We start from the raw sequence: 24719 nt of genomic DNA on the forward strand, positions 1-24719 counted from the left end.
GAAAACAGCCTTTTTCCAACCTAGAACACTCCAGAAGTGCCAGAAGCACATTTTCCAGAATTCTCAAGCAGTAGAAGAGTCACATTTCCAACACATCTGGAGAATAGGTAGAGTTTTTATTATGCTTGTCTCTGACAACACATTTGGAGTCTGAAGTCTTATTGTGGAAGTTCTGTATCCCTTCTGGCTCTTAATTCTCAAGGAAATGCTCACCAAGAAAAAGAACAGCAGAAACCTCAGAAGTTTCGAATTTCTGCATCATTAATAGCAGTCATTCTTCCTTTCTTTCTATTATGGTCTTGAAGGAGAAGGGCGAAAAAACAGAGCCAGAGCCAGAATAGAATTTGTTCTGGAATTCCACCCTAATAGGAAAAAGAGGAAATCATTTCTTTACTTTTATTGTTTTTATCCCATTTTTCTCTGAAAATTAAAAAAAAAAAGCAGTTGGGCAACAAAAAGAAAAAGAGAAAGAGTAGAATAAAAATAGATTAAGGTATCCTTCAATGGAACAAACTTTGAAGTGCAGAAGAAATGTAAAAAGCTAGCGTATCCAACTACTCCATTGCTACTGGGACCACTTAAGAAAGGCACCTTGAGTGGCGTTATTGTTGTGGGATTGTTTCAGGCAAGGGTGGGCTTCAAAAATTTCAGCAATGGGTTTTCTGCCCGATTGCTGGGTGGGCGTGGCCTAGTCGGCCTCCTGCACCACGGCAGAGCGGCTGTTTTCGCTTTCCCAAGGCGCCGGAGGTTTTTCTCGAGCCTCTGAGAGGGCGAAAACCTCCTCCCCTGGGCTCCCCTGGGAAGTCACGGGACTTCCAGTGGGCCCGTTTTTCCCCCTTCCTGAGCCTCCGTGTGGGCCTTGCACTTGTATCCAAAATGGGCCATGTGGCGACTCCTGGAGAGGTGGGGTGGGCAGGACCAGCAAGGGGTGGGGTTTGGAGGTTCTCCAAACCAGCCATAACGTTAGCTACAGGTTCTCCCAAACCCCAGCAAACCCATAACAGCCCACCCCTGGTTTCAGGCTAGTTTTTTCCCCAACTTTGCACCTACCAAATATGTTAAACTATAACTCTCATCATGCTCACTCAATATGGTTCCAGTCTAAGGACCTATCAATATTTCTAAGCAATTGCCCATAATATCATGCATATTTATATGCACATTTCAACTATTATTTGAGCGGTATACTGCAAACATTACAGGAAATGCATGCAACTTCCTGTAACTGTGGTTTGGGTTTTTTTGGGTGTGTGTGGGGCTGGTTCAAAAGGAAACAGCTGTGCCTTACAGTTCTTATAAAACCACACTTACCAGTGAAGCCTGAGCGCATGCAGAAAGGCGGAAAGACCTTCCATGATGAGTAGAATTGCTATTGTCAGAGCAGCAAATATGGCAAAGAGGACAAAAATCCCAATTAGTCCTATCCAGCCGGTCATTTTAAATCCTATTGAAAACAGCAACTGCCAAAGAACCTCCGAGAGCTCTGAAGAAAAAGGACACACAAGAGAGAAAATGCAAGAGGGAAACACACTTATATGTCCCATGCATCCCAGCTGTTCTGACCTAGGCTTCCCCAAAAGGCAAAAGGCAGAGTCCTGGTCCCGACAAAACTCCTTTTATTAAACGAATGTGAATTCCTCTCATTCACATTCAGCAAGGCCTGGCAAACAGTCTTTCAAAGGAATATTTATGACTACAGACCTTATCTATCTTGGAAAGCTGCCATGTAAATATTTTCCAAATGAGGTGCTGTGCAAGGAAAGACTGGGCACAGAGTCTCTGAGATTCACGGACAGATCTTCTCACTCCTGAAATGAATCTAACGACTGACCGAACAAATTATTTCCTGCAAAAGCCCCCTCCCCTTTCGCTCCTCTTTTATTTCCTATGGGAAGGGCCAATCACCTTCCACCTGTGACTTTACTCCCAAGTCTACCCTGATTTCTGAATTGTTCTTTTCTTCTGGCAGCTCTGCGCTTGCGCACACTGGGAACAGGCTCTAGCTGTTCCTCTACCTCACTGTTGTCTAGCTCCATAGGCACCTGATCACTGCCAGACGGCCTTGGCCCCATCTCTGCCTCTGATGCAGAACCCTTGTCTGAGCCTTTCCCAGCCTCCCGGACTGGCCATTCTCCTCCTCAACCTCCTCACTGTCTGACTTTGCTGTCAGCTCCGCTGACGGGCCACAACACCAGCCTCTGTGGGGCTGCCACAGAGAGTAAGGAGGTAGTGGTGTTAAGCTATTTTCCAAAGCACCTGAAGGCCAGACAAGGAATAATGGATTATAAATTATAAAAACATAACTAAACATAACTTTCCCAGCAAAAACAGGCTGGGAAAGCACTTGGGTCACCACAGGCACCCCCGACATGAGTGTTGTCAAGCTGTTGTCCTGTCCCCCCCAGGCTATGCCACCCCAAGGTGAAACACAACCCTGATGCAGCCAATAATGAAATTGAGTTTGACACCCCTGATCTAGCATAATCAATGTCCATGATACCTGGGGAACTACAACCCAAATCATCAGTGGGCAGCAGACTGGTGAAGGTTGTTCTGAGTGGATACCAAATACTGATGTATTTTAACTGGTGGCCCAACCCAACGATTTCTCATAGGCAAGAGGATCAGTAGCTGCAAACTCACGTGCATGGGCCAGGCTGAGTGCCCAAAGCCGGAGATAGGAAGCTGTATTGGAAATGCAACCCAAGCAATATTCAATAGTGTGGATTGCCTGGTGCACGCAGATGTCGCCAAAGTTGAACTGCAAGAAGGTTTTTAGGAAAAGAAGGAAAATAAGGTTGAATACTCCTATAGTGTTTCTCATTTCTATTGTACTGCAATAAGTGGAACTTGATTTAGCTTTTTTTCAATACATCCTATTGATTTCAATCAGTTTATTCTAAACACCACTAAATCTAGAAAATTAAAGGTAAAGGTTCCCCTCGCACATATGTGCTAGTCGTTCCCGACTCTAGGGGGCGGTGCTCATCTCCATTTAAAAGCCGAAGAGCCAGTGCTGTTCGAAGATGTCTCCATGGGTCATGTGGCCGGCATGACTAAACACCGAAGACACACGGAATCCTGTTACCTTCCCACCAAAGGTGGTCCCTATTTTTCTACTTGCATGTTTATATGCTTTCGAACTGCTAGGTTGGCAGAAGCTGGGACAAGTAACAGGAGCTCACTCCGTTACGCAGCATTAGGGATTCGAACTGCCGACCTTTGTGATTGACAAGCTCAGCGTCTTAGCCACTGAGCCGCCACGACCCCTTCTAGAAACTTAATGGGTTCCAAATAAACTGTAAATAGGCTCCCCAAACCCCAAAAAGTTTTCAACATTTCCCCCCTTTCTCCCCACATACACACCACCAGCACTATTTAAATTCTACTAAATTTGCTGAGTGATTGCACTTTTTGAGTTATTGAACTCATATTGCTTTAAATCTTCCAATTCCTACATCTTACTTCTTCATGGTCATGGCCTCCACCGCTATCAACGTCTTGGTTTGTTTTCTCAGAGTGGTTGGAGTCCATGATCTCTACTTCAATATCACCAGTAGGACTTTCTGACAGGCTTGATGAAGCCAACTGAAGAGAAATCAACAGAGATTGATTATCAGCATGCAATAATAATCTTTTGGGTTCCCATATTCTTCCCAATATTTGTACAAGAAAGAAAGGGAGCTCCATGATAATCCTGCATTCAAATCCATGATTTGAATGCAGGAAATCTCAAGTTAAATCCTCAGTATTTCTAGCCTTATGTGGAAAATAAAAAAAAAAGACATCCATGCACTTTCTGGAATCATGGGAGAGCTTCTGCAAGCCAGTGAAGACAGATTTGGGGCTGTGTTCTGACATGGTGTAAGATACCTCCCTATAATTCACACGATAAGGTATTGATCACAACAATAATGAATATGACCTATTGTATTCTAGCCAACTCTGATCACAATCTTATATACACATTTCTATGTACTGGGTCAGATACAATACTATGTTTTGGATTGCTCTGGCTGGAATGTACGTAAGTCATAGTTTATGTTCCAAACTCATCAGCAAACCATGGTTTCTGCAGTTCCCCTATCTTCTCTGCTCTTTTACAGTAGCAGTTTTTTTAAAAAAATGGAATAAAATCATTTAATCAGAGTTATTAGTTTAGATCAGGGGTCAGCAACCCATGGCTCTGGAGCCACATCAGGTTCTTTCATCCCTCTACTGTGGCTCCCTGTCACTGGTCGGTGCCACAATTTTGAGAGTAGCTTCCAGTTAGGGGGGAAGCACAGCATGCCAGAAGGAGACTCTATGGCAAGGAGCAGGTTTTCTGGTCAGCTCCACAATTGATAGGGCTTTCAGTTAGGACAGGTAAAGGAAAAAGGACACTGAGCTAGGAGTCTCTATGGTGGGGGAACCGTACTTCTGGTCGGTAGAGGAAAAAGGATGCCACACTAGGATGAGACTCTATGGTGGGGGAACCGTACTTCTGGTCGGTAGAGGAAAAAGGATGCCACGCTAGGATGAGACTCTATGGTGGGGGAACCGTACTTCTGGTCGGCAGAGGAAAAAGGATGCCGCACTAAGATGAGACTCTATGGTGGGGGAACCATACTTCCGGTCGGCTCCAGAATTAAACAGAGGGCTTCCGGTTAGGACCTTTGTGGCTCTTTGAGTGTTTAAGGTTGCCGATCCCTGGTTTAGATATAACATTTAAAAAACTTGCCCCAGTTTCTTATTGTTTGCAAATTGGCTTTAACTTTCGTATATCAGATCTTGATTTGGTAGTTATTCACAATGGTATTTAATGGCATTTGTTCAGACATTTATGACCTTGACTTGATTATGACAGATTGAATCCCTTATTATGGCATTATGTCTGAGCCTGCACAGGTTTAACTCTTTCAATGGAAAAAAACCAACAACCCAGATGTTTTCCTAAGAGGAAGAAAGATTCCAACTTGACAGGATAGTGTAGGTTCAGCAATGTGTAAAAAGGTGCTACAGGGACTTGAGGATGGGCTGAAGAAATCTAGAGAATTTGATATAGGAAAAAAACATCTCATGAATGTTCAGATACGTAAAAGGCTACTGAAGAGAAGATGGGCTCGAGATACAAAAGAATCTTCAGACTTGAATACTGAGCACTACCTAACAAAATACAATTCAGTAGTGAGAAAAGTACTTGACGAAACTAAAAGCATTTGAAATGTGGATTTACAGGCAGCTGGGTTGACAAAATCACAAATGAGGAGGTGATAAGCTGCCTGGGAAAGCAAAGGGAAATCCATCAAAGCCATAAAAAGTGAAAGTTAGAATACTTTGGACATGTGATGCGCGGCACCCAGAAAAATACTGTATACTTCACTTAATCCTCCAGGGAAAGATTGAAAGCAAACGAGGTCCAGGCAGAAGAAGAACATCATGGCTTCAAAACCTAAGGGACTGGTTTGAGTAAAACTCAGCGACACTTTTTCCTGCAGTTGTTGACAAAAATAGGATTGCCAACATGATCGCCAACGATAAGAGATATGGTACAACAACAAGAAGGTGGTGAGAAAAGCAAGGTTTTACATTTAGGCAAGGAAAACCAAATGCACGGCTATAAAACAAGTGATACCTGCTCAACAGCAGTAATTGTGAGGTGTTCTGGTGCACAACCACTTAAGTGTGAGCCAGCAGTGGCAAAAAAGCCAATGCATCAGCAGTGGGACAGTATCACTTTATACTGAACTAGTAAAACCACGTTTGGAATACTGTGTCCAGTTCCGGTCACCATGATTGAAAAAAAGATTTTGAGGCTCTAGAAAGAATGCAGAAAAGAGCCATCATGGGAATAGAGAATAGAGCTGGAAGGGATCGTGAAGGTTTCCTAGTTCTAGTTCTCATTAATTTTCATCTATTGTTTCTTGTCCTGCCCTTTGCTGCTTTAGGGAATAATTTGTCATGTGAGGTGTCTGTGTTTTTGTATGTGGGAGAAAGACCAAGATGATTTGAATATATTTTCGTTATGTCACTAAATCCAAGGACAAGCAGTTGAGTGGAGCAAATAGGAAGATCTGACAGGAGTTGTCAACCACACATTTTCTTTTACATCAGGTTGTGAATTTAAGTTTTACATAACATAGTATCAGAGTCTGAGAAGCAAATAGGCAGTTTTTGTCCTTAGTTTTATATTCATTCCTGAGTTTCAGCATGCTGTTTGAATATGTGATAGTACTATTACAATTGTGAGACAGTTTCAATCATTTTTTCCAACAAGTAAAATATAAATCAAGAGCAGACTTAGCAGTTCTAATAGTGGTAAATTAAAGTTGGAATAATTTCTTTCCTGTGATGATAATAAAACTCTGCTTCATGCCTTATTTATTATTCAGATTTCTTTGGACATACTGACAATTCCAGAGTTATGGTTTATTACCGTATTCTCGGTGTATAAGATGCATTCCCCCCCCCCCCCCAAAGTGGATGGAAATGTCTGTGTCTCTTATAGAGCGAATGTTGCCAAAGTCCCATCCACCCACCAGCCCCCATTCTTTGGCCTCTGCAACAAAGAAGATTGGGTGTGTGGAGGCTAACCCGTAGAACAAACAGTTGTGGGAACTAGATACGTCTAGTCTAGCAAAGAGAAGGACTAGAGCAGTGATGGCAAATGTCCATGATGCCTGGGGAACTACAACTACAAGGGAGCGCGTGTGCATGGCACTGAGTGCCGAAAAGGAAGCACTTCATGCATGCTAATCTGGGCCGCAACCAAGAAGAGAAGTTACCAAGGGGGCATGCGTGCGCTGGAAAATGTACTTCTGGTTACTGCCGTGCATGCGCATGCAGTGATCAGCCATGCTCACACTGGAAAACGGAAGACCTGTTCTTCCAGTTTCTGACACTGCTGCATGCACAAAGGTCAGCTGATTGTTGTGTGTGCATGCATGCCAGAAACCCAGAAGAGGAACAGGCGATGACGCGCGTGCCAGGTGACTTGGCTCTGTATGCCACTTTGGGCACACGTGCCATAGGTTCGCCATCATAGGACTAGAGTGACATGATAGCAGTCTTCCGATACTTGAAGGGTTGTCACAGAGAAGAGAGGGTCAATCTATTCTCCAAAGCACCTGAGGGCAAGATAAGAAGTAACAGGTAGAAGATCATCAAAGAGAGATCCCATCTAGAACCAAGGAGAAACTTTCTGACTGTGAGAACAATTAATTAATCGATAAAATGGCTTGCCTCCAGAGGTTGTGTGTGCTCCATCGGTGGAGGTTTTCAAGAAAAAGAGATTAGACAATCATTTGTCCAGAGGGTCTCCTGCTCAAGCAAGGTGTTGGACAAGACCTCCAAGTCCCTTCCAATCCTGTTATTCTACATTCTAATATTACAGACACCTAGACTTCATTTAAATATAAAAGAAAACCTTCCTGATGATAAGATTTGTACAACAATGGAATAGTCTTCTCACAGAAGCTGTAGGTTCCCTACCTCTGAAAGTTTTTAAGAGGAGGATGGATTTTCATCTCTCACTGATTACTTAATTTGTTTTTCCCCCATACATTGCAAAAAGTTGACTTACCGTATTTTTTGGACTATAAGACGCACCTTGATTTTGAAGAGGTAATTTTTTAAAAAAAGTGTTTGCACTCTGCAGGCCTCCAAGACCCTCTGCACGTCTTGTTTTTTTGCAAAAAAAAAGGGGGGGGCATGCAGAGCTTTGGGACGCTCAGAGTGCTCCTGAGGGCTGGGGGGGGGAACGAGCAAAAACAACCCATTTTTTGCTCGTTTTTGCTCTCCCCAGCCTCCAGAAGCACTTTGCAAGCCTCCCAAACCCTTTGCACGTCCATTTTTGCAAAGGGAGCAGGGTTTCACTAGGCTAAAAATGCTGTATTCAGTGTATAAGACACACCCAGATTTTCACCCTCTTTGTTTGGGTGGGGGAAAGGTGCATCTTATACTCCGAAAAATATGGTATATGCTTCTTGGGATGCCTTCCAACTCTACAATTCAATGTTTCTATGATATGTTTCCACAGACTTCTGCCTTTATTTATGTAGCAATCCCTTGGGAGAAAAGACCCTTTTCCTTACCCTATTCTGAGCTTTCTGATGCTTGGCTCGAATAATAAAAGGCTGAATCAGAAGCATCCAAGGTATGGCAATCAAGGCGAAAATGACCAGGAAAGTTTGAACTTCTTGCTAGGGGGGAAAAAAAGACAATTGTTACTATCATACAATGCTTTAAGCCAAATAAACCCAAATAAATCAATAAACTATGTCAACGTGTAAAATCTGCAAGTTTTCCATATCAACGATTTGCAGGTTCCTGCCTTCTTCTACACCTATTAATACTTACATGAAAGCCATTTCTGTTTCCCTATAATCACAGGATACATCTATGAGAAAACCATAATGATCTGGTTGCAGCTAATTGCATGTTTCTTACTGAAGTGTGATTTTATTTGCAGAAAGGTATCATGATCAGATGGAGAACTTTACCCACAAAAATGTGGCTGGGAATATTTAAATGCGCAGCTGGGCCTTATACCATATTTTCATGCAAAAATAGCTTCTACAGTACATGGTATGTGAGTTGCACTAAGCTATCATGGTTTGTTCAACAAGCTTCAGAAGCAGACAAAATATATTATAGTAAGGTTACAAGTTGGATGCAAAAATCTGGACAGTCATTAGATGGCAGCAAAAATAAATACAGAACACTAACTCTGTGCTGCCATCTAGTGGATGTGTGGAAGCCTAGATATACTGTCTTAAATTATGACTTTTCCAATGAGTCTAACTCCTTGATACTTGGGTGTAATAGTCTGAAATCAAGAGTTAACTCAGCTTGGTCAGAATGAGAAAGTTTCTCAAGTCAGCCTCTGCCTGAAGGAATAAATTAATCACCTAGAACAGCAGGAAAAAACAATTACTGCCAACCTGCCTTGTATTGAGGACCTTTATAATGCATAAGTCAAAAAGAGTCCCATGAAAATATTTAGACTACTCACAATCTGGACATTAATTGTTTCAACTCCTACCCTCAAAATGACACTGCACATCAAGATAACTAGACACCCAAACAGTTTATCCCTGAACTATAAATAATTCCTTCACAACTGTCAAACTATTCATTAAGGCTGCATTACTATTACTATTAGTCTTCTCATCATTCCTATCACCCATCTCCTCCCACTTATGACTGCAGGACTGTAACTTTGTTGTTTGTATCCTTACGATTTATATTGATATTGATTGTTCCTGATTGCTTATTTGTACCTTATGACTATCATTAAGTATTGTATCTTTTTTTCTTGATGAATGTATTTTATACTCATTATGTACACTGAGAGCATACACCAAAGACAAATTTCTTGTGTGTCCAATCACACTGGGCCAATAAAGAATTATCTTCTCTTCTCTTCTATCTATAAGAAGTTACCGTATACATTTTAAATAGAAATTGTGCATGCGTGTTCACAGGGGGTAGGAATGGGGTTCTACAAAAATTAAGCAATGGGTTGTTTGATTGAAATCCTGCCTTTTTAATCATATGTTGTACTGTATGTATAAACGAGGGGCAGGGATTTTATTCATGCAGTTGCCGAGGCCATCTTGATTTTTGAACCCTTCCCATGAATACCAGAGATCCAAAGAAAATGATTTCCCTTCCAATTTGACGTTCCCAGCTGCAAGTGAACAGATATGATACCAAGTTCGCTTCAACAGAATGCAAGATGGTTAGACCAAGATAGTAAAACTGACTTGCAATTTTGCCCTTGAGTAAGTAAACAACCCAATTCAACAGTTCATTTAGTGACCATTCAAAATTACTGAAAAAAGTGACCTATGACCATTTTCCATGGTTACAGCCTTCTTAGTATCCCCATTCCCCATGGTCTTGAAATCAAAATTCAGATGCTTGGCAAATGGTTTATACTATGACCATTGCTGTGTCCCAAGGTCACAGTCAATGGGGAAGCCAGATTCACTTAACAATCGGATTAGTAACTTATCAACTGCAATGATTCATGTAACAACTGTGTCAAGAAAAGATGTAAAAGGGGGAAAAACTAACTTAACAAATGCCTCACTTAACAATAGAAATTTTGGGCTCAATTACGTCGATAATTTATAATAAATTTGCTCCCTGGTTGACTGAAAATACTAAATTTGCTCCGTGGTTGACTGAAACGCACTTCCTTGAGAAAAACAAGAGATGATATCCCAAATCCATCCACCTTTAAATAGGTGTGCTGAAATGAGTAGGACTAAATCATAAACAACAGGTGTGTGATAGATTTCATTTGACACTCTTAGTTGAAGATGAAATATTTATACCTGATGTCACAAAGGTGCTTTTTTCAAGAGGCATTTGGACTTCCTTGTTTTTCTTTTTCTCATCCAGAAGCTTCTTGGATGAAAAGCGAAACGTCTTCACAGAAAAACCAGAAAGTCCAGTCGCATCTTGAAAAAAGCCCCTTTGGGACAACCACGACCTGGATGACTGAGAATCCCCATAGACATGTATACCTGATGCTCGTATAAAGGAGGATTTGTTGCATCATTGTAGCTAAACATAAACATATTGATAAAGTGGATGAGGATGCTGGGAGCCTCCCGGACATTGTACACATTAAATCGGCACCACTTGAAAATAATCATGAAGACGAGGTAACCAAATAGGGAGATTATGAAGATCATCTCTGGAATGAATTGCAGGACAATGTTGGACGTTTGCTTGAAGTAACTAGACAAATAATGAAACAAGAGAAAGAAAGCATTACTGGGGTGAATATAGGTATCCATGACATAGTGCAGGGATGGCTAACCTTTTTCTCGCTGCATGCAGAAAGCGCACGCACACCCATAATGCAATGCATGTGCAACCCCACCCCCCTGTGTGTCCCACCCCCCTGCACATTTGTGGGCACACCCATGTGTGCCCCACCCCCATGCATGCATGTTGCCCCATTCTGCCTCACCCCCTCTGCGCATGCATGAACTTCCATGCTCCCCCGCACATGTGTATGTGTCTTCCACATGCACCCTGTGCATGCACAATGAAGGACCAATTGGCCAATATGAGATACATGCGTATGCACGATGGAGCTGAGTTGGGGTGATGGCTCAAGTGCCCATAGAGAGGACTCTGCATGCCACTTGTGGCACACATGCCAGAGGTTTGCCATCTCGGACAGTGTAATCTCGGGGGGTGGGGGGAAACCACCCCCAGCCCAAGTAACATAAGGACACAAAGCCAAGCCTTTTGGTATTCATGGCCCAACTTCAGACCAACTAGAGATAGAAAGATTTGGGGTTCTCTAGCATGGAGGAACAGTGGGTGAAATGGACAAACTTGCTCAGATTCTTTGATTAGAGAAAAAGTCATTCCAGACATTTCATCAATGATGAGAAATTCTTTATGGGATTTTTTTTTATGTAAAGAAGAAAATGATTTTGTGGTTGTGGTTTTGATGAGTAGGAAGAATAGGTTGTGGAAAGAAGGGGACTGCAATGAAATCTTGGAGGGAGAAGTTGGATCAGGATTGTATGCCTAATTGCTGAGAGGAAGATTGGAAGTCACACACATGTGTAACATTTTGTAGTCTTTCATTTTCTTTTTCTCTATCTTCTTCTCTCACTGCTTTGTCTCTCCTTTTTCACATTTATTTCACTATATTTTTCTTTCTTTAATTTTTTTTCTTATTATCTATGGGGAATTTTTTTTAAAAAAAAAAGACCAACCACATAAATCATGGGATTGATGTTGTGACATTACAACACATGCTTTCATCCCTTGCTACCAGTCTCACAGGTGTCAATAACAATGTTCAGCAGTGGAAGGAATGAGATTGTGGTGAAGTTGTAGACATCTAGAAGTACAGAGATTCCATCTTCCAACATCCCTGGCAATATTGCAGAAGACAGAACTACTAGTCTGGCTTCTAACTACTGCTACTGAATCATAAAGATTTCCTACTCCGCAAAGAGTTAGTATTCCTCAGAGGTTTTGAACTATAATGCACACAAAACATTTGCCAGCCAGAGTTATCATGAACATTGAATACAGTCCATGCTGGATGGCATAAAAGAAATCATACTCTCATCGTAACAATTGGGGTGAGCACAACTTTTGTTTTATAAGGATTTGGGAGGCTTTATCTTCCATACTTTGGTTGATATTGAAAAGTAAATTTGTTAAAAGAGAAAGTCAATCAAAACAAAACAAATTTTTGTTCCTTAGACTACCATAAGAAAAATGAGGCACAGTTGTCAGAGTTAGTTGCAGAAAAATCAAATCCAGAAAGCACACATAGATAACTGATTCAGCTGGATTGCTTAACTTCTTTATATACATAATAACAAATGAATAAATGTACAATACCAACAGTAGAGTCTTTCAATGTGGTAAAAGTTACAAGCAGAACACAAGCAGGAGAGAACAGTTTCATTCAGAGTTCAGAGCAGACAGAGATCAGTCTTTTTTCAGTTTCAATTCTCAGCACAGACTCAAATCTGTTTAAGCTCCCATTGGCTGACTTAGTTGCTATGCCTATTCATTGACTAACCTTGTTACCATGTCTCTCCCAGTCATGAATATTCTAACAACAGTCAATTAAAAACCATACAATATATATCAGGATCTAAAAAATATGAAAACTTTGTATATGCGTGTATGTGCATGCATGTATGTATAGTTAGATATATAAAAAAACAAGTCTAAAAAAGGGAATAGGGAAACATAAAGATTAGTATGTGGAAGACTAAGAGTAGTCAATCACTCTAACATCTAGATGGAGTGGATTGGGACAGAAACAATAGAATATCATCCAAACATTTGCTGTACCTGTAAAGTCACTAATACTTACATATGATTGAAGAGGCTAAGTACCACCCCAAAAACCATGTGTACGATTCCCATGATGATAGACATTTTCATTTTGTATGAGTTCAAGAAAGTTAGCTTATTGATGGCAATATTCCAGATCTGAAAGAAATAGATAAGGAAAGCAAAGAATAAAAGACAAGTGAAATCATAAACTAAAATAGTTGCTTCCTTGTTACCATTGGGGAAACACAGGGAGAAAGGGAACTGAAGATCAGGGTGAATAATTGGAACCTAATTAAAGGTAAAAGTTCCCCTCGCACATATGTGCTAGTCATTCCTGACTCTAGGTGGTGGTGCTCATCTCCATTTCTAAGCCGAAGAGCCAGCGCTATCCAAAGACATCTCTGTGGTCATCTGGCCAGCATGACTAAATGCCGAAGGTACACAGAATGCTTTTACCTTCCCACCAAAGGTGGTCCCCATTTTCTACTTGCATGTTTACATGCTTTCAAACTGCTAGGTTGGCAGAAGCTGGGACAAGTGGGAGCTCACTCCGTTACGCAGCACTAGGGATTCGAACCGCCAAACTGCCAACTTTTCTGATCAACAAGCTCAGCATCTTAGCCACTGAGCCACCGCATCCCTCTTCAATTGTTATAAGTTTGTTTAAAAAGAACACATTAAAGATTTTTGTATTATTATAACAACACAGATACATCTGCTTCTATTTGAACAAAAATCCCCCCCCCCCCCCAATAAAAACAGTGCAGCTTTTCCAGGAATTCTGTAGGCTACAAACATGAAACTGTGTATATTCTCCATGGAGAAAAGCAGCAAGTTAGGAGTAAGTCTATGAGAATATCATTTTCAGAGGCTAATGATTTTCTCATTTATACCTTTAAGCCAATGAATTCTACTTAAATAAAAATGCATCTCAACCCAAGTTCACCACAGTGCTGGCTCTTCAGCTTTGAAATGGAGATGAGCACTGCTCCCTAGAGTCAGGAACAACTAGCACATATGTGCGAGAGGAACCTTTATCTTTAAGAATGAACCAGCTGAAAGACAATCTGTGTTGTAGTCAGGGCTATTTCTATAATAAGAGGAGACATAGCCAGGTCTACTCTATCATTCTATGATGGATACTGGAATCAGTTTGGAAGATGATAAGCCATGAATGCTGCCATCTGCAGGCCATCTGCACTGCTATCTTGTGACTGACTGTCTTTCTCTCTCTCTCTCTCTCTCTCTCTCTCTCTCTCTCTCTCTCTCTCTCTCTCTCTCCCTCCCTCCCTCCCTCCCTCCCTCCCTCCCTCTCCCTCTCCCTCTCCCTCTCCCTCCCTTCCTCTCCCTTCTCTCTATCCTATCCCACTTTTAAAGATTATGGAAGGTTAGGGTTAACCCTAACCCTAACCCCAAAAGTGGTTTGGTTGTATGGGTTATATCTATCAATATCTACCATATCAAAAATTAAAATTGAAGCATTCATTGCTACTACCACTAATGATGGTTTGATGGGGCTTTAATATTGTATTATTTTTCAGCATAGGCTGGTAAATAATTTTGATTTAACATACCCCTGAGAGGATCTGGGGGGACCTCAGGGCCTTACGATTATACATTAACAATCACCGTCTTATAGCCTTTTGTTTTTTCCCATAATCAGGGGTACCAATGTCAGAAATGCTATTTATGGAGGCTGGAAGACAAACACTGAATATTTCCAGCATTGTAAGGGCTAAGCCTCCTGACCTTGCAGCTTAATTTAGATTTATTTAATTTTTTGCATGCTTTTTTTCAGATACCTTTAATGGGGCATTTAAATTGAGTTTTTGGAAGAAAGCCGCATGACATGAGGTTAAAAAATGTTAGACTTTTTTTGTTCATTTTTTCAAAAAAGATGTCAATACACAAAGCGTTTTCCTACTTTTTCTGTAGCAATTTAATTGTTTGCACATCTGTAGTAAAAACAAAAACAGTGAAGACAGTCTTGGCTCTTAAAATCCTCTTGAAGGAGCCCTGTCTTTGCTGACTTCTTCCTTCAAAATTGGAGTCCCACCCATTCACCCCTCATCTCTCTCTTCCTATTAATTGACAAATAATTATTTCTAATTACCGGATCAATTCCAAAAGGATAAGGGTTTCCAGAATATACACCTTTTGTTTTTGGATCTAACTGTAGAACACCACTCTCATGAACAATATCGTCCCTGTGGATGAACAGAAAAATGTTAAATTATTAGGTTGTCACTGGGATGTGAGATACCTTTTCTCACAATGAATAACATAAGAAAAACAATATGAACACACAGAACCCCAAAACATTTGGCTGTGCAGTTTCTATTCAGACAGTTCAGGCTACATGTGACTTTTTGTACTAAACAGCTTATATAATTTGTGTACATTCTTTCTTATCCCATGTTTACTCTTTCTTCAGTGGGCCCAAAGTCACTCTTCACATCTTCAATATTATCTATTACTGTATAAACTACCGTATATACTCGAGTATAAGCCGAGTTTTTCAGCCCACTTTTTGGGCTGAAAAAAGCCGGCTCGGCTTATACTCGAGTCTACAACTGGATCCGGCAGTGCTGTTGCCTGTTGGAGGAGGAGGGGATTCCTTCCTGCGAGACCCCGTCCAGAAAAATGCGGGGAGCGGCATTTGTGGGAACTCCGGCCGCTGCCCACCCGTGGGGAGAGAGGGAAGAGCCCCGAGCGAGCCGCCTCGGTTTGGCAACCAAACCCATCCAGCCTTTTACCTCCCGTCCCCCCGCCCGCCCGCTCGCAGCCCCCTCCCCGGGCTGGCGCCAACTCCTCCCCGTGCCCGGCCTCCAGCTGAGGCAAGTCGGTGTCTCTTTAAGCTAGAGAGAGGAGGGGAGGGAAGGCAGGGACCAGCCGGCTGACAATGGGCCGGAGCGGCTGAGTTGGAGCAAATTCCGCGGCGGAGGCGGCGTCCCAGCTCCAGCGGCTCCGAGGCGAGCGGCTTGGCCCTTCCGCTGGGCGCTCGGAGATGAAGGCGCGCTGGCGCTGAGTTGAGCGGCGAGCTTGCCGAGCGCGTGGCTCCGGGAAGCCCCCCTTCTCCTCCCTGCTGGAAGCCGAGCGAGCCCCGCCGCCCACGGACTCCCGCGGCCGCCCCAGGGCTCCGGGAGGCAGGACCCAGAGGCAGCCCAGCCCTGCCGCCGCCCCGCGCCCTCCACCCGCTGCGCGAGAGGGGACCCCGCTTTCCCCTTGCCGGATGCGTCCCTGGCGGAGCTGAGCCATGCGGCGGAGGCTCCCGCTCTGGTTCCGGAGCTTGCTGTGCCTCTGGCCGGTCCTGGTGGGACCCGCAGCAGGTAAGAGGCGCCGTCGAGCGCCTCGTACAATGATTTATGTATGAGGTTTAAGTGACTGAGACACACTCCTGGCTACGCAGCAATGTTATTTCTGACTTAGTATACTATGAAATCCCCCAAATCCTCCCCACTCCAGGGGAAGGATACTATGAAATCCCCCAAATCCTCCCCACTCCAGGGGTAGGATACTATGAAATCCCCCAAATCCTCCCCACTCCAGGGGAAGGATACTATGAAATCCACATTTCCTCCCCACTCCAGGGGAAGGATACTATGAAATCCCCCAAATCCTCCCCACTCCAGGGGTAGGATACTATGAAATCCCCCAAATCCTCCCCACTCCAGGGGTAGGATACTATGAAATCCCCCAAATCCTCCCCACTCCAGGGGTAGGATACTATGAAATCCCCCAAATCCTCCCCACTCCAGGGGAAGGATACTATGAAATCCCCCAAATCCTCCCCACTCCAGGGGAAGGATACTATGAAATCCCCCAAATCCTCCCCACTCCAGGGGTAGGATACTATGAAATCCCCCAAATCCTCCCCACTCCAGGGGTAGGATACTATGAAATCCCCCAAATCCTCCCCACTCCAGGGGAAGGATACTATGAAATCCCCCAAATCCTCCCCACTCCAGGGGTAGGATACTATGAAATCCCCCAAATCCTCCCCACTCCAGGGGTAGGATACTATGAAATCCCCCAAATCCTCCCCACTCCAGGGGTAGGATACTATGAAATCCCCCAAATCCTCCCCACTCCAGGGGAAGGATACTATGAAATCCCCCAAATCCTCCCCACTCCAGGGGAAGGATACTATGAAATCCCCCAAATCCTCCCCACTCCAGGGGTAGGATACTATGAAATCCCCCAAATCCTCCCCACTCCAGGGGTAGGATACTATGAAATCCCCCAAATCCTCCCCACTCCAGGGGAAGGATACTATGAAATCCCCCAAATCCTCCCCACTCCAGGGGTAGGATACTATGAAATCCCCCAAATCCTCCCCATTCCAGGGGTAGGATACTATGAAATCCCCCAAATCCTCCCCACTCCAGGGGTAGGATACTATGAAATCCCCCAAATCCTCCCCACTCCAGGGGAAGGATACTATGAAATCCCCCAAATCCTCCCCACTCCAGGGGAAGGATACTATGAAATCCACATTTCCTCCCCACTCCAGGGGAAGGATACTATGAAATCCCCCAAATCCTCCCCACTCCAGGGATAGGATACTATGAAAGCCACATTCCCTCCCCACTACAGGGGTAGGATACTGCAAAATCCCCAATTCCTCCCCACTCCAGGGGAAGGATACTATGAAAGCCACATTCCCTCCCCACTCCAGGGGAGGAAATAAATATTCAAAAACATTATTGGTATCTATTTTTATTTTTGAAATTTACCGGTAGCTGCTGCATTTCCCACCCTAGGCTTATACTCGAGTCAATAACTTTTCCAGCTTTTGGGGGTAAAATTAGGTGCCTCGGCTTATATTCGGGTCGGCTTATACTCGAGTATATACGGTATTCTACTTTGTTCTGTGTTGATGCCATTCCCTAAGTGAGGTTGATGAAGTTTAGAGTATGACAACTTTAAGAACTCTTCTCTATAACTCATTACAAGAAAAGATGTAGTACACTGGTGTCAAACACGATTTCACTGAGGGATGCATCAGGGTTGTGTTTGATCTTGGGAGGGGAGGTTGGGGGGGGCGTGGCGAGGCTGGGCATGGTCAGCTCCACATCACTGTTGGGGGCACCTGTGGTGGCCCGAGCACTTTGCTAGTGAAAACGGGCTTCCGAGCTAGGTTTTCAGCTAGGATGGCCTCCTGCAACCCTCTGCCAGTGAAAACAGCCTGCAGCCCCCCCCCCCCCGAGCTCCGTTTTCAGTGGCAGAGGCACCATGGGCTGGTCCTTCGCTGCTTCTAGGGTTAGAGTGGGCCAGATTTAAGCACCCTGCATGCCAGATCCAAACCCTGGGCCTTGAGTTTGACACCCCTGGTGTAGTATGTTTCTCGATGTAGTCAGGTGCAGAAGGTACAACATGGTAGGCCTCAATTTATATGTTTTTGTCACCTTGGTGGTTAAAAGTGAATATTCTAGAGATCCTGTAAAATAAATCTCCATTGCATCTGAATATGGACACCAGATGACCTGGAGATTATATTAAGCATGCAAGTAATTTTCAGATGCCTAAATATTAGCATGGTGAGATCTCTTGGGGACCTATAATTCCTACCACCACATCCATAGAAAAGCATTTCAGGGTTAGAGGTTATGAATAATTTGAGAAATCTACTTAGCTTCTATTATGAGCTTGACAGAATCAAAAGCTTAGAATTGGCTCAGAAAAAATATATTTTATAGGCATGCCTTTTCTGAATCAAACTAAGAGAAGTTTCTAGCAATTACTGTTTCCTGTTTGCTTTTAATCATAGTCAGCCACTGATTAAACCCTTTTATGAAATATGAAATGTTGCGCTAGAGATCATTAGGGGTAAATTCAGGGAGAGATTGTGGAACTAAAGAGCGCACTGAGCATACCACTGCTACGTTCTGCAATGATCAAGCATTGTTTGCGTCACTTACGTCCATCCACCATTGTTGTACATGGGGCGGACATGCCAGGAAGATCCAAATATGTTGAACGATTTGGAGAAGCAGTCGTTGTAAATAAAGCCAGTGTAAATGGAGAAGATACTCATGAGTAGGATCAAGTAGCGTCCACCGAAAAAGATATTCCAAATCTGCACAAGAATATTATATATAATCAAGGCATGATCAAGAAGAAAGTTTACTGCAAACTCATTAATGGCACTCTTCTCTGTTTGGCATCTCCTAGAAATGTGGGACATCAATTCCCAATACTGATCCTGCTAGCTGAGAAGGCACAAGGTTGAAGAGACAATTCTTCACCTATTGTTTACCTATTGTTTACTGCTTTGGAAAGAAATGAGTCACCTCAGGGATGGGCTTCAAACATTTCAGCAAAGGGTTCTCTGCCTGGTTGCTGGGTGGGTGTGGCCATGGTGGGCATGGCTTAGTCGGCCTCCTGCACCAGGCTCCAGAGACTTTGCTCGAATTTCTAGGAGAGCAAAAACTTCCTCCCTTGAGCTCCAGAGGCCTTCTGGAGGACAGAAATGAGCATTTCCAGCTTTCCGGAACTTCCAGGAGGCCCATTTCCCACCCTCCCTGAGTCTCCAGGTAGACCCTACACTTACCTTGCATCCAAAATGGAGACTCTTGGGAGGAGAGGGGAGGGGTGGGCAGGGCCAGCCAGAGGATTTGAAGGTTCTCCGAACCGGCCATAACATTAGCTACAGGTAACCCATGCAAACTGGTAGCAGACCACCTCTGAGTCACCTTCAGAGACCCTTCTTCTCACCACGAGAAGTAAGATGGGTGACCAAGAAGAAATCCTGCTTAGATATGGGACTCTGGTTATGAAATTCCTCTCCAGGAAGTATGACTGGCCCTTTTACATCTTTTCAGTTCTGTGTAAAGATATTTCTCAGCATTTCTAGAGGATTGTCCTCAGCTTTATATTGCCCGTATTTTAAGTCACTTTGGGTAGTGAGATATGTGGCCCATAAATTTAATAAATAATATCTTTCCTTTGAAATCAACTGGTTGATAACCGTCGATAACTGGTTGATCATTTTCCTCTCATTGCTTAACTATTTTTTCTGTAATAATTTTAAATACATTTTTAGAAACTTGATGCTTTAAATAACTTTGTAATCTATCCTACAAATTTCAGAGATTGGGTAGAATAGAATATATCGGTAATAAATAATAATAAAAAGACACTTTGAGTGCTGCTTGCTGTGAGCCGTGAGATACCATCTTAAGTCACCTACCTCACTGTCATTTTTCTGAGCTAAAAAGTACTTTTCATTGCTGATCATCCACAGCGCAAAAGCCAGCATAACTGTACCATGACCACAATCGCCAAACATCACCGCAAACAAAAAAGGGAAAGTAATGATAGTGAAGGGAGCTGTAGGAAAGAAAAAATCTGTCACATCACTTGTTAAACATGTACCCTGTTTTCCCGAAAATAAGACCTCCCCAGTTAATAAGCCCAATCAGGCATTTGAGCGCATGCACTAAAATAAGCCCTCCCTGAAAATATTGCAACACAGCAACAGCCATGAGGTGATCACGCTCACCACCTCCTCAAAAATAATAAGACCTCCCCGAAAATAAGGCCAAGTGCTTATATCGGGGAAACACGGTACACATTGCAAATCAATTTATGTTTCAGTGAGAGAACATTTAAAAAAATGGATGCCTCTAATTTTTGTAATTGTTATCCTGCCCTTTTTTTTGTCATATACAACTCAAATTGGATAACGTATTGATACTCCTTCCTCCTCCCAATTTCCTCACAACAAGCACCTCATGAAGTGAGTTGGATTGAGAGAGAGTGACTGGACCAAGTTCACTCATCAGGTTTTTCATGCCTAAGGTGGGACTAGACCAGTGGTAGGATTCAAATTCTTTTACTACCCGTTCTGTGGGCGTGGCTTGGTGGGCGTGGCAGGGGAAGGTTACTGCAAAATCCCCACTTCCTCGTGATCAGCTGGGACTCTGGAGGCAGAGAATAGATGGGGGTAGGGCCAGGTAGAGGTGATATTTACCGGTTCTCCAAACTACTCAAAATTTCCGCTACCAGTTCTCCAGAACTGGTCAGAACCTGCTGAATACCACCTCTGGAGTAGACATTATAGCCTCCTGATTTCTAGGCCAACTCCTTACCTAATACACAAGTTTGATTTAATCTGAAAAATCATTGTTTCTGTAAATGTCTACAGAGATTCTCAGTCATCCAGGTCATGGTTGTTCCAAAGATGCTTTTTCAAGAGGCAACTGGAGTTTCTGGTTTTTCTTTGAAGTGAAACATCTTCAAAGAAAAACCAGAAAGTCCAGGTGCCTCTTGAAAAAGCACCTTTGGGATATTGGTTTCTGTAGTTGGAAATTAGGAGAACTGAAATCCAGTTTAGTTGGAGGCACCGACTGCCTAGTCTTGCTGTTAAGGATTACTCCAGAAGAGTTAGGAATTAAAAAAAACACATTTCTCTGCTCAACTAATTTAGTGGAAGGGACAAAATTTATTTCCAGACACCCCCCCCCCCCAAAAAAAGCAAGGGATTCTAAACCAGTTTACAAACAACTTTGGTTTTTTTTTGAGTGGTAAGGAATTTTTGGAGCCTCCAAATTCAACGTATGGATCGAAGAATCTTTTTACCAGACACTGAAAGTCTGTTTCCCAAATTTCTGAGAAGCAATGGACACTTTTCAACGTTTTCCTTATCTATCGATGCCAGAAGGTACATATTTGACTACAATTGGGAATCAGAGATAAACCTGCTATCTTAAGTAAGGACCAACCCCTCTTTAAACCAAAGCTTGAACAGAAACTAATGCACTGGGTTTCAATGAAAATTTTAAAACATGCCTTCTAAGTTGGAATCAACAGATGGCACTGTTACACAGTATATTATGCTTGTTTTCCACACACATATATATAAAATTATAAATTATAATTTTAAAATTATAAATTATAAAATAATGAAAGGCTGCTAATTTAAAAGCATGTTTTCTTTTGAGTTGAAGTACCCCAAGTAGAGAATGAATTATAAGTGGCAATTATAATTAACTTCTGTAAAATAGAACATGGCCAATTGTACTGAATATCTGGAATTGAATGTTTTTAGATAAAACATTGTATAATTTTATGATCTGGACCTAATAAGTTTATGGATGTGTCTCTTTTTAGATCAAAACTTCTCAATCTTTTAAAAAATTTAATCCTCAAAAATCTATATTAAAAAAAACCCCTCGCCTCTGACAATTATAGAAACAAAAAAGACCAAAAAAATCCTTTATATGTTTCCAGGCAGTCTATTCCTATATTGGTTATTTATAGTGACCTTTAAAGATGTAAAGTTTCAATGCTTTATTCTGAATTTCATCTAGGCTAGCTCTGAGTTCTACCTGTGATATATATTGGATGTATATTGTAAGAGAAGCAGTATTTTAGGTGGCAATATTTTGTTTGTTTATTGTTTATTTCCTACCTTTATTATTTTTACAAACAACTCAAGGCAGCAAACATATCCAACACTGGACTACTGCAACATGCTCTACATGGGGCAGCCCTTGAAGAGCATTCGGCGACTTCAACTTGTCCAGAATGCAGCCGCGCGAGCGATCGTGGGTGCGCCTCGGTTCACCCACGTAACACCTATCCTCCGCAAGCTGCACTGGCTACCTATTGGTCTCCGGATACGCTTCAAGGCGCTAGTCGTCACTTATAAAGCCCTTCATGGTATTGGACCTGGGTACTTGAGAGACCGCCTGCTGCCAATTACCTCCACTAGACCGATTAGATCCCACAGATTAGGCCTCCTCCGAATTCCATCCACCGGCCAATGTCGCCTGGCGACTACCCGGAGGAGAGCCTTCTCGGTGGCTGCTCCGACCCTCTGGAATGAACTCCCCGTGGAGATTCGAACCCTCACCACCCTCCAGGCCTTCCGCAAAGCCCTTAAAACCTGGCTGTTCCGACAGGCCTGGGGCTAAAGAACTGCTGCCCCCGTCTCGAATTGGTATGACTGTTGTGTTTTTAATTTTGCATTGTTTTTTATGTCGTTTTAAATTCTGTTTGTATCCCCTTCCCTGTTGAGCTGTGAGCCGCCCTAAGTCCCCTTCGGGGGAAAAGGGCGGCATATAAATAAAATCAACATAACAAATAACATAACATAACATAACACACCTTCTTTCTATTTCCCTCCAGAACAACAACCCTGGGAGATGGGTTGGACTGAGAGACAGTCATTGGCCCAAGGCCACCCACCTGGCTTTCATGGCTAAGGCAGGACATGAACTCATGGTCTCTTGCTTTCTAGCTTGGTTGCCTTAACCATTAGGATAGAATGGAACCACAGAGTTGGAAAAGACCTTGGAGGTCTTCTAGTCCAACCCCCCTGTTCAATCAGGAGGCCCTATACTATTCCAGGCAAAGGGTTGTCCAGTCTCTTCTTTAAGACTTGCAGTGTTGGACCACCCACAATTTCTGGAGACAAGTTGTTCCACTGATTAATTGTCCTAACTCTCGGGAAATTTCTCCTTAGTTCTAGGTTGCTTCTCTCCTTGATTAGTTCCATCCATTGCTTCTTGCCCTGCCTTCAGGTGCTTTGGAGAATAGGTTGACTCTTTCTTCTAAGGCCAAATATGTCGACAATCTACCCCAAAGGTGCCAAATGATCATTAGCACGTGGATACATTTGGCATAAAAGAAATAAACAGCAGTGAATAATAAAGTCACTGAAAACCTGCTATCTTAAAAAAAAGGGATCAAAAATAAACCAGAGTCCATATACCTGGGTTAATCTCCCTATAATTCCCAACACCATAAGCATCTACAATGGCCTGGAATCCAGCAGTGAATTTATTCGTTCGGTTAAAGGTAGGAGGTTCCAACTTGGTTTGTATAGCAGTCAGGATGGGGTTGATTGTAGAACCGCTTCGTTCCTGAGATCAAGTCAACAATGATTAGAATTAGGCAGTGAGTACATCCACGGTTTCTTCTAACTCCATGTTCCTGTTAGTCTATTGCAGTGGGTTTCTCAACCCTTGGCAACTTTAAGCTGTGTGGACTTCAACTCCCAGAATTACTCAGCCACCATGCTGGCTAGGGAATTCTGAGTGTTGAAATCCACACAGCTTAAAGTTGCCAAGGGTTGAAAAACACTGGTCTACTGCCTAGAATCTCAACAGACTGGGTCTTAGGTTACCAAAACAGTTAAATAAATAAATACACTTACAGTATAGTGTTAAAATTGGCTGTATATTGTACTCACATCTGTAGCCTCTACCAAAGAATAATGGGAAGAAAAGTCTTTAGGGAGCTGTCAGTGAGAATTTGTGGATTCTTTCCCACTGTTGGAAAACAACTGCGGGCTATTTCTAGTTTAATTTGTGTCCGACACACTGTCTTGGAATCCCTCTATCTAGAGCCAAGCAAATACACAAGCCACTCACGTGTCAAGCAATTTAGCTAGTTAGATGTTGAATAAACATTAGCAAATATCAAAAATTGTCAGAATTGGTCAAAAGCAGCCTAAAAGAAAGACACATAACTTTTACATAAAAGAAATAAAATTTACATAAATGACCTTTGTAATCATAATCTAAGCAATTGTGTTCTCTTTGCTGATGATGTAAAACTATTCAACATCACCGACAATGCTGCTACCCTACAAAAAGACTTTGACTATGTGTCAGAATGGTCAAACAATTGGCAACTTCAAATCTCAACCAACAAATACTCTGTCTTACACATTGGCAAAAAAAAAAAAAATCAGAACACAAAATACAAGCTGGGTGGATATGACCTCGTAGACAATCCCCACTCTGACAAGGACCTGGGAGTATTCATTTCTAATGATCGAAGTGCCAGAGCTCAGTGTAACAGCATTGCCAAAAAGGCATTAAGAGTTGTTAACCTAATCTTGCGAAGCTTCTTCTCTGGTAATATTGTATTGCAAACTAGGGCATATAAAA

The 24719-nt window shown here is 42.6% G+C and overlaps 1 protein-coding gene across 2 annotated transcripts in view; it reads right to left on the reverse strand.

Moving 5' to 3' along the window:
* Window positions 1–271: 271 nt before the first annotated feature.
* Window positions 272–24719, reverse strand: part of ATP6V0A4 (ATPase H+ transporting V0 subunit a4) — a 42061-nt gene continuing 17613 nt past the window's right edge. The window contains exons 10-21 of one of the 2 annotated variants that reach the window (XM_032221531.1): window positions 23537–23687; window positions 20009–20148; window positions 18738–18895; window positions 14930–15023; window positions 12854–12972; window positions 10515–10731; window positions 8061–8180; window positions 4450–4459; window positions 3466–3566; window positions 2644–2761; window positions 1312–1483; window positions 272–362 (exon numbers count right to left, since the gene is read on the reverse strand). In XM_032221531.1, the coding sequence (XP_032077422.1) occupies window positions 272–362; window positions 1312–1483; window positions 2644–2761; window positions 3466–3566; window positions 4450–4459; window positions 8061–8180; window positions 10515–10731; window positions 12854–12972; window positions 14930–15023; window positions 18738–18895; window positions 20009–20148; window positions 23537–23687 (1491 nt within the window). Of the gene's footprint in view, window positions 363–1311; window positions 1484–2643; window positions 2762–3465; window positions 3589–4449; window positions 4460–8060; window positions 8181–10514; window positions 10732–12853; window positions 12973–14929; window positions 15024–18737; window positions 18896–20008; window positions 20149–23536; window positions 23688–24719 lie in introns of both variants that reach the window. The other variant, XM_032221530.1, reaches the window with a different exon arrangement.

This window comes from Thamnophis elegans, chromosome 7 (assembly GCF_009769535.1).
Source record: "Thamnophis elegans isolate rThaEle1 chromosome 7, rThaEle1.pri, whole genome shotgun sequence".
In the NCBI taxonomy this organism is placed as follows: Eukaryota; Metazoa; Chordata; class Lepidosauria; order Squamata; family Colubridae; genus Thamnophis; species Thamnophis elegans.